Source organism: Ailuropoda melanoleuca, chromosome 3 (assembly GCF_002007445.2).
Source record: "Ailuropoda melanoleuca isolate Jingjing chromosome 3, ASM200744v2, whole genome shotgun sequence".
Taxonomy (NCBI): domain Eukaryota; kingdom Metazoa; phylum Chordata; class Mammalia; order Carnivora; family Ursidae; genus Ailuropoda; species Ailuropoda melanoleuca.
This window is the reverse complement of record NC_048220.1, coordinates 100,183,453-100,195,932: the sequence shown is the minus strand read 5'-3', so window position 1 is coordinate 100,195,932 and position 12,480 is coordinate 100,183,453. Positions and strand designations below refer to the sequence as shown.

The following is a 12,480-nucleotide window of genomic DNA, read 5'->3' as shown; positions in this document are numbered from 1 at the left end:
AGGTTAAGCGTCCGACTCTTGGTTATGGCTCTGGTCATGGTCTCAGGGTCATGAGATCAGGCCCTGTGTTAGGCTCTGCACTCAGTGCAGAGTTGGCTTGCAATTCTCTCTCTCCCTCACTTCCCCCCGCCCCCACCGTCGCACTCTCTATCCCTCTCTAAAATAAATAAATAAAAATTTTTTTTTAAAAAAGATAATGGGTTTCTAATACTTCTAGGAGGAGTTGAGGTTTACCATGGGCTTTAGTATCAGTCTAAAAAAATCCAATATGGACCCCTTCTCGTAAGTTGGTAAGAGCCCCACAACTGAGTGAGGCCCACTTCCCCCGTGAAAACAGAGAATTGGAAAATACTCAATCATGTACTAAATTATGCCACTTAAAAAACAAAAACAAGAAGTCTCTCCTGGAACAGGGGCATAAAAACCCTATAGTGCCAAATGCAGTCAAGGTGGCCCTTAAAAGAAATCGGAAATTCACCAACCACTCATCTTTAGAATTGGACTATGACTTTGGAAAATGCTTTGGGAATAAAAATTCTCATTGTTACATAAAATAAGAAAATGACTTTTTCACTGAATTCTTATATCATTCTGCCTAATATCATTTTTGGATTATAAATATAACATATGCTAATCACAAAAATCAAGTTATACAAGTTATAATGAGAAATGAACTTTCCCTATAATCTGACTTCTGGAAATTACTGTTTTTAAAATTTCAGATTATGTCTATTCCTAACTTTCCCCTCTATCTCATGGAATGCTTGAAATAAAATATTTTTAAAAGAAATAGTTGCACATCATTTTAAAAATACCAAAGGACACAAGATAGTTCAATGAAGGACTGGTCGCTTTTCCATCTTAGCCCAGTCTTTTCTCCCCATCCCCTCCCACCCATGCTAACACTGTTAATGTATTTAACATACACTTGAGTAGTCAGTCCATTACCACACGACTATCTACCCACTCCTTTTTGTTTGTTTGTTCAAACACAAATGGCAAGATATGACACAATCTTCGGCATTGTGCCTGGTTCACTTACCCATGCATTTTGCAATTCACAACATTTAAGCAATTTCTTTTGAGTAAGATTTAGCCTGGTTCTTTGCCCACGTTGACCCACTAGCTTCCACCAAAGCCCAAGCATATCTGTCTTCCTACACCACACTCACACATCTCCTACACTCTCCCATCCTCAGGGCTTCCAGACCAGTCCACCTAGTCGCTTACCTGTCAGAAGTAGTATGAGGCTGGAGATGGCTACCCAAGGTTGCATGATGGTAACGGCCTGAAAGAAAGAGAAAGCAGACTGGTAGGTGTGCCCCTCACCAGATGGTCTTGAAACAAGTCTTAACCCCCAGTTTGCAACTTCTCCTTTCACCCTGACTGGCTGAATCACATGAGCCTGCCCCGTTAGCAATGAGAGACCAAGCACAACAGCTTCGGGTCTCGGTTGGCTCAGGGGTGGCTGACGGTCCTGCACCTTCCAGCAGACAGCAGCCCCTTGGGTTCGGCTCCTTCCCCACAGAGTCCACACTGACTCTTGATGCCGACACAGGGGATAAAGGAGCAAACGGGGAGGAAACCAGAGGCAGGTTCGAAGAGGGGAACATCACAGCAAAGACTAGTCTTCACTTACCCTTGGCCTCTGAGATGAGCATCAACTAGCCCGTTGGTGAGTGCAGGATACTCTGGGCTCTATGGCTCCAAAGATCAGTTCCCAGTCTTCGTCATACTGTCGGGTTTGCCAGTAGCAAGAATTAAGCAAGAATGTGAATCACCGTGCCCAACAATTTGTGTTACAGGAAGCCATGACTCAGAACACATCTTACTGAGTGCCGACAGCAGAATGCTTCAGGAAGCAGATTCGGGCCATAATCGGGTTCAGATCCCAGCTCTGCCACCTGCGAAGCTGGGGATCCCTGGGGTTACTGAGCGCCTCCAAGACTTGATTTCCTCATTTGTAAAAATAGCATGAAACATACTTGCTCTGTCTCCCTCAAAGGATTGTCATAATGAGCAAAAGGGATGTAGGAGAACTTTGAAAATGAAACCTAAATACGCATTAATGCTAAGCAAGGTTTTTGGAGAACTGCATAGCAGGCTCTGTGCAATTTAATCCTCGCAGATCCCCTCGGGCAGGTGTTGCTACTAATCACATTCGTGGAGGAGGAAACTGAGGCTTGGGGAGGTTAAGTGAGCTGAGGATCCAGCCCAGGTCTTCTGACTTTTGCTCTTAATTATTAAGCCATACAAGTATGTGTAAGCCTGCCTGGCACTTCATTAACTGCCCTTCTGGTCTGAAGATTCAGTGACTTCCTCCCAAGGAAGCACTGACTCTCCATCTCTAGGCGCAGTCCATCACAGGCTTCATGGAGCGTGGAGGACGGGCTGGATATACTGCGGCACTGGGTCCTGGGCTGCCCGGGAATGCGAACCCCAGACTCCAGCAGTCTCCACACTTGGAGAAAGACCTCCAAAGCCTGATGCTCCAAACTAGTGACCCGAAGACTATATTTGGCCCACAGAGGTACTTTGTACCATGCTGTTTAAAAATTCATTTCTTAATTAATGGCTAAGGATTTAGAAATCGAGAGAGCCCGTGGGAGAATTCAGCTTTTCAGCTTTGTTATGGGATCCAGTGAGATGGCCATCCATGGCCTGTACCAGCCAGCGCCCTTAGGGCGTGCCCTCTCAAGCCTGCCGCTGCACTGCTCCAGCCCTGTCTGAAGAAGGCCTTGGCTAGAGGAGCCCCTTGCTTTAGACTCTGCTCTACCTCCATGAACACAAGCTCCTTCCTGTCACTGGGACTTCACATGCGCTGTCCCCTGGCCTATTTCCTGAAATTCACCTTTTCCATAAAACAGTTGTACCATATGATCTGTAATAGCCCTCCTAGCTTTTCCATGCCATGCACTGGAATTCAATTAGGCAACAAGAGGAGTTCTCTGAAGGGAAACGCTCATTTCTAGACACCCACTTTGCTCTTATTCTCCGCCTTTATATACTTAGAGGGAAAAATATTGAGCCCCACCTTGACTACTGCCAAAAGTGAGGGACAAATTCTGAAATGCCTCACAAAGAAGTAGGTCATACCTTATATTTATTTGGGAGGCAAAATATGTCATGACTAGTTTTTGTTATACTCTGAGACTCAGCCAAAGCCCAGCAGGTCAGTGGTAAGGATTTTTCTGATTTAATTCAATCCTACCACAGTTTTTATCCACTTACAGAGGCTAACGGAACATGACTCAATAATCTAAGAATGAAAACACCCAGGATGGTGCAATCAGGTGGAGAGACAGGTAAGTAAGCAACTAGTAAAACTGGGCAGAATGATGTAAATGGTAAATATATAATCAGACTGTGTCACTCTTCCCCTTACAACACTCCCATGGCTGTCTCAGAAAAAACAAAACAAAAGCACTCATTTCCAACCCAGATTTACAAAGTCCTGCGCGGTGATCTGGCCCCTGCCCACCTCTCAGATTTCTTCTGTGTCTCTCACTCCTCCCACAGGCTCCAGCCATTTGGGGTTCTTTCAAATGTGTCCCCACATTAGGCTTTCACCCCTTGTGGTGCCCTCTGCCTTGATTTACATTCCTTCACCCCATCTGTTTCAGATTTCTCCTTTTTTTCTCAACCCCTGCTTAAATGTCACCTTCTCAGACATCCCTCTGGTCCCTCTGTCTAAAGTAGCCAACGAGTCACTCCACTACACTATTTCAATTCTCTATGCAGAATTTATTCCCTTGTTTTCCTTGACTCTGTGTGTGTGTGTGTGTGTGTGTGCGCGTCTGTTGTCCATCCCCCCTTTCTCTTGTACTGCTAGAACTTTCCATGAAGATGGGGTTATCCCAGCACAGGGATGTTGTACAACATAGTAGCTGCTAGGCACATCTGACTACTGAGCATTGGAAATGTAATAGTACAACTGAGAAGGTAAAAAAATTTTTAACTTAATTTAATTTTAATTAATTTAAATAGCCATGCATGGCTACGGTCTTGGAAAGTACTCAATTCTGGACCATAATCTCCTCTAAGACAGTATTCCTGCTGTATTCCTGAAACATTGTAAGGGATCAAATTAGTGTTGATTAAATAAACTAATGGAAGCATAAAGGCATGAGGGGGGAGATCATTCATTGACTGGGGTAGGAGGAGGGGGGACAGGAGGGAGTGGCAGAAAAATCCCTTAAAAAAGTGACATGTGGAGTTCATTGTCAGAAAACGGGGGAAAGGCAGAGGGTGTTTAAGTGGAAGAAATAATGAGCAAGAGCCATGATAGGGAACAGAACCAAGGCACAGAGATGTCCACGGACTATACAATTTTGTAGGACTGAATTTTCTGGCAAGTCCATCTCCCATGACAACCTCTATTGTGTTCTAAAGGCTCCCCAACAGCATAGTGTTGTTCTGTTTTGTTTTTAATTTGAACTAAACAACCTCCATGAATCACTAGTCTTTAGTGCCAACTTTGTGACCCCTTGAAGGCTACACCCCGAGTTGAGGGGTAAGGCTCAATGGGTGACAATGCTCAGGCACCAAACACGAACTTCCAGCTGCTTACTTTCCCTGAGAAGGAGCGCCACCGCAGGGGCACCAAAGGGACGGCATCCGGCTTACCTTCGAGAAGGACTCTGCAGCTGCTAAGTTGAGAAGGATGAAGACCTGTCAGGAGACTTTCGTAGCATGTCAGGAGAGAGGAAGGGATGAGAGTAGATAGTTCAGGCTCTGGATGTTTACAAAGCAGAGCAAACAGGATTTCCTACAGGATATGAGGTGTAGAAACTTAAACATGACTCCAAGGGATTTTGGCCTGAACAACTGGACAAACTGGAAGGGCCACCAACGGACACAGGGGAAGCTGCATGCGATGTGGGTTTGGGAAGGAACAGTCTGGATTTTGAAAGTGCTGAGTTTCAGGGGGAGGCTGTTGGAGTTCAGGAGGCAGGTCTAGGACAAAGATACATATTTGGGAATCATTGGTACAGAAATGGTACTTTAAAGCCATGAACCTGGGCGAGAGACTCAAGGGAATGCTTGCGGCTAAGGACTAGGTCCGGGGGCCTTCCCCAGAAAGCTGGAGTGGAAGAGGCACCAGCACTGACAGAGAAGCAGGGCTAGGAGGTAGGAGGAAAAGCAAAAGGTAAATGGGATCCTGGAAGTCAAGTGAAACAAATGCACCCAACGAAGAGGCAATGATCACGCAGCAAATGTTGCAAAGTCAAGGGGTGAGATTTGGCCACCTGGGAATCACTGGTGACCTTGACAAAAGCGGCTGTGGGGAAGAGCGGCTGAGTGACCGTTTACTTTCCTGATGTATGTTATACCTCAGAGAAAGACGTTCGCAAGGAAAGGGAAAATCAAGAGTGAGCTGGAGGCAGAGAACTCTTTCAGGGAGTTTTACAGGGAAAAGAAATGGAAGAGGGAGTTGGGGAGCATGGTCAAGAGAATGATGTTGAAAATGACAAAAATAGCAGCAGGGTTTGTATGATATGGAGATGATCCAGAGGAGGAAGAAAAATGGTCTTGGGAGAAGAAAAATGTGTGGAGTAATGGAGGGATGAGATCCAGTGCCCAAGCAGGGGATTTCACTTCCACACGACCAGGGTGGCACATCCGTAAGAACAAATGGACGAGGGACTAACGTAGGACCATCCAGCAGCAGGAAAGTTTCCCCGGAGGTAGGGGCATGAAATTGAGACCAGCCCAGGAGGCTGGCGGTGTTCTCCAGCTACCTGCAGGCACAGGCCACGGGGGAGGGGTGGAGACTCCACAGTGGAGTACTTTTTTTTTTTTTTTTAATCTTCTCCAGTCTCTCTCCCACTGTCTCTCAATAATCTCTCCCCCACCTTAAAAGCATTCAATGGCTTCCCAATGCCAAAGTCCAAATTCTGAAAACTGCCTACCTTCCCAAGCTGACCACACCCTTCCACCCCAAGCCTCACAAAACTCCAACCAAACTAAACCATTTGTATCTGCTAAATTTTGTAAGCCCAATAGTTTGACAGAGAAGAGACTACGATGAAACCTACAAAAGTCAGAAGCCAATATGAGGCTCCCCCTCGACCGATCATGACACTTTATACAACTAGTTATCTTCTACAATTTACAAATGTCTTTACTTTACAAATCACAAAAGTCAATAAGCCAAACTGACAATGTAGCTATGCTCTAGAGACATTCCCATTTCCATATTATATAATACCCATTTCACAGACGAGGGAAGGCTCAGCAAAGGTGCGTGTTGACTCTAAGTTCACACAGCCTTCAAGTAAGCCTGAATAAATATGGCTTCCTCCAACGTTACACTATGTCTCTCACCGATGTTGCCCAGGAAAAGCATAAACAACTCAGACTGTATAAATCCATCATTCCATTTGAATGAGCACCTACCTCCCAAGAAATGCAAACATTTATTTAATTTTATGTGAATTTCCCCTAGTTCATCTTGGCTCAATCATCACTGTCCTAATATCCCACATCAGACTGAAAAAGGTCAAGCAGCAAAGCTTTTGGTTTCCAGAGGACTTACGGACAGGCAAGCTCGGGGCAGTTCTCCAGCTTCTCTGGTGGTCTGTCACTGACCCTCCCTCAAAGCATTTTACGGAGAAAGGCAACTTTCTCCCAGCATTCCGTTCTTTATCTCTTTGCCACACCCGTATCTTTGCAAGTCAAGTTTCTCCAGTCTCCCAATCTTTTCTGGGGAATTGATCTATTTACTAAGTCACACAGATCATAAGGAGATGTTAGTGTGCTGGAACAGTACGTGTTCTCTGCTAGGACCTTTTAAAAGATTCAGCACAGATCTTGATGTTAGGTCAGGCTCCAGGTCTGGAAAGCCGTATAGACTTTGAGACTGCTTACACATGAAGGGACCTTAAATGGGGGCCAAACCCCTCCATCTATACATGAATAAAACGAAGAATAAAAAGAGGAAGAGTGTGGGACCCATAGAAGTCACTCAGGATAGATGCAGTAGCGAAAGCCGGGTTTGTCTGCTCTACTGTTATTGTCACTCAACAAACATCGTTTCATCAAGTATTGATTGAGTACCTGTGCTAAGCAATGGAACACTCTAAGCACAGAAAGTGAATCTCCAGTCTCTGCCCTTGGAAGTTTAGGAAAACACGCTGCCCCCTTTCCCAAGAAAGAGGTAGAGCTGTACTATGGTCCAACAGCATTTATACATTTATCATTCAGATGTTAATAACATGCCGATTGAGACTCAGAGTTTTGAAGTTGTGCACGTATGACAAGAATGTCGGAAAGCTGGATGGGAGCCAAGCTCCAGCTCACACAGCTAGGGGGCACAATTTGTAGAAAGCAGAATGTTTCCCCAAGACATTATGAGATTACAGGCCTTTTTTTCCTGCCTGAAACTAAAACAATGTTATCTACTTAAAAACAATGACATCATAGATTTGTTTTGGATTAAAACTTTCAGTTTTCACCTGTGTCCTGTGTCTTGCTGCGTAATCACATGATCCTGAAACATTTCATCCACATCCATATGAGGGCAGATGGGAGATCAAAGACAGGTAACAGCCTTGGGCTTTTGTCAGATAGCGTTAGGGTAGTTTTCAAAAGGACTCCCCAAACCAAGACCATTGCAAGACTCCGGCACCAAATTAACCTGCGGGTGCTAGTAGCAATTAGGCAAAATATACACCAAGTTCTGTCGAAACCCCTGGCAAAGCACTGTGTTGGCGGTGGGCATAGCGACTTTCAATAATGTCCACAACACCCTCTGCTCATTCATGATTTACTTTGATAGAGCGTCAACATTTTATTGGAACACTCACAAAGAACTGTTTCCAAGAAATAATAAGTGGAAAAAAACCTCACACAACAATCTATTGCATAGAAACCCATTTTTGTAAAATCACTGTGGCCAAATGACAACATCCGTGTATGTGTGCGTATCTACACGGCAGAGTAGTGGCAAAGGAGATGGGGATACCCATCTAACATGTTCAGAGCATCCTCTCTGGTAGGGAGGCAAGCAGAGGCAAGGGGGACTTTCAGTTGAAGGCTATGTATGTATCATTACAGCTTTTAATTTTAATTTTTATTTTTTTTTTGAGGGAGAGACAACAAGCAGGAGCCAGGAGGGGGAGGTGGTAGCAGAGGGAGAAGCAGACGCCCCGCTGAGCAGGGAGCCTGAAAGGGGCTCCATCCCAGGACCCCAAGGTCATGACCTGAGCCAAAGGTAGATGCTTAACCAACTGAGCCATCCAGGCGCCCTCATTTCAGTATTTTAAAACAAGAATGTACCAATGTACTGCTTATATAATGTATGTAAAATGTTTTAACTAAAGAAAAATTTTTAAAAAATCAAGCGAGTCCCCAAACTGTGTTCTTACAAAAGCAGAAGTCTTTTACATTCGTGTAACATATTTTTCACAACCTAATTACAACCATCCTTTTCTCTATCCCAGATGGAAAAGAAAGCAACTTACGTTGCCTAAAGCCGCATTCAGACATCACCAAGCACCTAGAAAGATGGCAGATTATGAAATAATGCTTTAATCAATATACCAGTGTTTATACTGTAGAGCACGTGTTTTTCTACAAAATTGAAAATACATCAGGTCACTCTGTTTACTCGGGGGGTCTGCCGTTAGAATCTATGACACTTGTATCACTTCATGCATTCACGAATTAATATTTACTGAGCACCTGCTGTGTGCCAGGCCATCTTTATTCTCTGAGAGTCACTTGGAATTTTACAGAGTTAAATTAAGGAAGTGGTAGAGACAAGGACTAGACTAGGAAGGAAAGAGTGAAAAAAAAAATGAAGACATCACCAAAAAATGCTTCTCCGTATTATTCAGCATCTGGTCGGCCGGTCTGCTATATGCTTATGGTCTTTCATTGTCATCGGTTGCTTGGCTATGGGACTGCCCTGATAAACTCTGACTTCCTCAAAGGAAAAATGTACAGATCTTTGTTTCTGGGGCACCTGTGTCGTGGCCTGAGTTTGCAACAGAGCAGGCAGAGATTCGTTCTGTCAGTCAGTCTACAAACGCTTATCTGGTGCTGACTAGGAGCCAAGTATTGTACAAGGCGTCCAGGCTAGGAGATGAAGGATAGACTATTTTATGGTTGAGCAATAGGGAAGACAAATCACACACAAACAATGTAAACAAATAAGGGAATCTCCACCTCAAATAAACTATGTAGGAAGTAAACTAGACTGGAGCTAGGCAGGTGGGGACTTCAGATCGGATGGTCAGGGAAGCCCTCACAGGACATTTAACCAGGAAAGATGAGGAAGGCAGATCTGCAAATGGTCTGAGAGAAGGATTCCAAACAGAGGGAACAAGTCCACTGAAAAGGTGCTGGAACCAGAAAGAACTGACTTTGTTCTGGAAGCAGCAAGGAGACCAGCGTGGCTGAAATAGAGTGAATAAGAAGAGGTTGGTGAGGTCAGAAAACATCCAGTCCCATGAAGCTGTTGAAAGGTTTTAAATAACAGCAATTGAACCTGTTTGATGACTTTAAAAAAGAAAAAGAAAATACTTGGGCTGCTGTGTAAGGAGAATGGATTCCTAGGAGAGCAAAAGTGGAATGAGGGATACCAACAGGAAGCTCTTCCTGGGATGGATAAGTGGGTGCATGGATGGAATGAAGGAAGAAAAGGAGGAAGAGAGGGAGAGAGGAAGGGAGGGACAGAAGGAGGGAGGGAAGGAAGGAAGGAAGGAGAGAAGGAAGGAAATGAATGAATGAATGAATAACCGTGATTACAAAGGAACAGGCCTATGAGAGTCTCTTGGCCTATGTACTTTTAGCTTAAACTGGTTCTTAAGTCAAATTTCAAAAAACAAAAATTATTTTGAGATAAAGGAATATTGCTGGAGTAAACAGTTTTCTAAAATGACTGCCTTGAGAAAGATCATATACAATTAGCAATACAATGATTGGTATATCTATTTAAAAATATATTGTTCTATAGTCATAATACTTGAAACAATCATAACTTTTGATACTACAATTCCATATCTAGAACTTCATGCCTTGGAAGTACACAAGTACACATAGGTTTTTGTACAAAGGATGTTCCTTGCAGTCTTATTTGAAATGGAAAAAAAACTAAATATCTATGGACGGGGAAATGATTTAAAAGATTATGCACATTTGTTCTACTTAATACTACACAGTTATCTCAATGAGTGCTTTTGTCCCATATAATCTGACACGGATCAATGGCCTTCTACAAACAGTGGACAAAGTAAGTTGCAATGTGTGTCTTTATGTGTGTATGAGAGAGAACAGGGAATGGTCTAGACCTTTACTAATACTGTAGCCACTAGCCACATGTGGCTATAGAGAACTTAAAATGTGACTGGTCAGAAATGAGATATGCTCTAAATAAAAAAATACTCACAGGATTTTGAGGCATAAAATGGGGAGGGAAGGAACTCGTCAATGATGTTTATATTTATTCTACATTAAAATAATACTCTAGATGGTTGAGTGTAAAAAAAACCTATTAAGAATTAATTTCACCTGTGTCTTCCTACGTTTTTTAACACGGCTAGTAGAAATTTTTAAATTATCTATGTGGCTTTCATCGTCTTCTACTAGATGGTGCTGGCAGAAAAGAATGAAGCAATAACACGGATTATTCCTGGGGAGTGGGATTGGGGAGAAATTTTGTTAAGGAGGACAGGGAATAGGGACATTGACCTTTAACCTAAACTCTATTATATTTATCAAAAAGGCTTTAATTTAAAATTTTAAAAATCAATAACAGAATTCCAAAGTCTGTAGTTCATGGTATTATAGCAATGCTAATGTCTTGGTTTGGGCAAATGTACCATGGTTACATAAGCTGTTAACATTAGAGGAAACTGGTGGAAACTGAGGAACAGGAACTCTCCATACTACCATCACAATTTTTCTGTAAACCCTAAAGTGTTTCAAAATAAAAAGTTAAAAAACAATAATAAGGGAAACAAGCAATCTAACAAGATCTGTGTCTTCCACTTCATAGAAATTCTTAGATTCAATGTACTGTAAAGCTCCAAATCGGCTGTCCCACTCAGAGTGCCCCTTGGAAACACATTCACTCAAAAACAGTTACCTAAGATAGCATCATATTTCTTAGTTTTTACCTGAGATTCCACTAGTTTGGATAACTCTTTTCTCCCATGGTGATCAGAAGCTATTTAGTTTCTGTTTATATCATAGGAATTTTTGTTGAAATTGGAGGGTTGCTGGACAGAATGATGGAAGGCACTGCTCCCCCCAAGAACCTTCCTGAGACCCAGGTAGCTGGAAACTTTTAGGCTCCTTCCCCTTGGATCCCTACTTTAACTGTCAGATTCAACCAATACTAAGGTCAAGAGCATTTTGCTAAGACACAGTGGTAAACTCTGGGATAAAGAAATGAATCAAAAAATCTATATCATAATATAGCTATATATATTATATAGTCTATTTGTTACAATATAACAAAACTGTGGAAAACAACCTTCCCCGACATTTATACAGTTGTTACTTTTTACCGAAGTGTTTTCTGAACAAGAACTAAATTCAGCATGCAATTGATCAGTAATGGCAAATGAAACTACAAGTAAAGTTTCAAACAGAGTAGATGTAGATGTATAGATTATAGATATTTCACAGCTGACGAAAAGAAGGTAAAACCTTCACTGGAGTATAAAATATTTCTGTTTTACATGAACTAGGTTTATTTATTTATTTATTTTTTAAAGATTTTATTTATTTATTCAACAGAGATAGAGACAGCCAGCGAGGAGGGAACACAAGCAGGGGGAGTGGGAGAGGAAGAAGCAGGCTTCCAGAGGAGGAGCCTGATGTGGGGCTCGATCCCATAACACCGGGATCACACCCTGAGCCGAAGGCAGACGCTTAACTGCTGTGCCACCCAGGCGCCCCATGAACTAGGTTTAAAATGAATGAGAAAGTACAAACACAAAATGTAGATATTACAAAGGACAAAGTATCCACTTACTACGAAATAGGTTGCCAGTACAGAATATAAAACTATAATGAAATATTTTCCAAAGGCGACCCACCCACAAAACAATTACATCAAAACAATGTGCACATTTAAACAGATGTCCCACTGCCTCCACACATGAATAGCTTAAATAATCATTAAAAAAAAAAAACCAACTCATTGCTTTCTCTGGAAAAGGAGAGTCACACCATAAGCAGAAGGAATTCGAACAAGAATTCACAAAAGATTATCACTGCTAAGAGTAAATGAGTGACTTGGAATGACCTCTGTAATTGTGGTCACCATTACTGAAGAAATGACACAGAGGATCTACGAGCCTGAAACATTTCTGAGTCACACTGCTTCTCAGAACAGATTTTCCAGGGAAAATGGACTAAAATCTGAGCCCTCCTCAAGCTTGAGAACCTTTCAGCCAAATGATCCAGCTGCCCCTCCCCTTTCCCTGCTTCCCAACTGAGTTCCAGATAAGGACGGTGGAAAAATCT

The 12,480-nt window shown here is 42.7% G+C and overlaps 1 protein-coding gene across 3 annotated transcripts in view; it reads right to left on the bottom strand.

Moving 5' to 3' along the window:
- HAVCR1 (hepatitis A virus cellular receptor 1) overlaps window positions 1–8,113 on the bottom strand; it is a 28,027-nt gene extending 19,914 nt beyond the window's left edge. Inside the window, exons 1-3 of one of the 3 annotated variants that reach the window (XM_019794796.2) lie at window positions 4,627–4,928; window positions 1,640–1,912; window positions 1,231–1,288 (exon numbers count right to left, since the gene is read on the bottom strand). In XM_019794796.2, coding sequence (XP_019650355.1) covers window positions 1,231–1,276 — 46 coding nt within the window. In that variant the 5' untranslated portion in view covers window positions 1,277–1,288; window positions 1,640–1,912; window positions 4,627–4,928. Of the gene's footprint in view, window positions 1–1,230; window positions 1,289–1,639 lie in introns of all 3 variants that reach the window. The other 2 variants (XM_011219210.3, XM_011219207.3) reach the window with 2 other exon arrangements.
- Window positions 8,114–12,480: the final 4,367 nt, after the last annotated feature.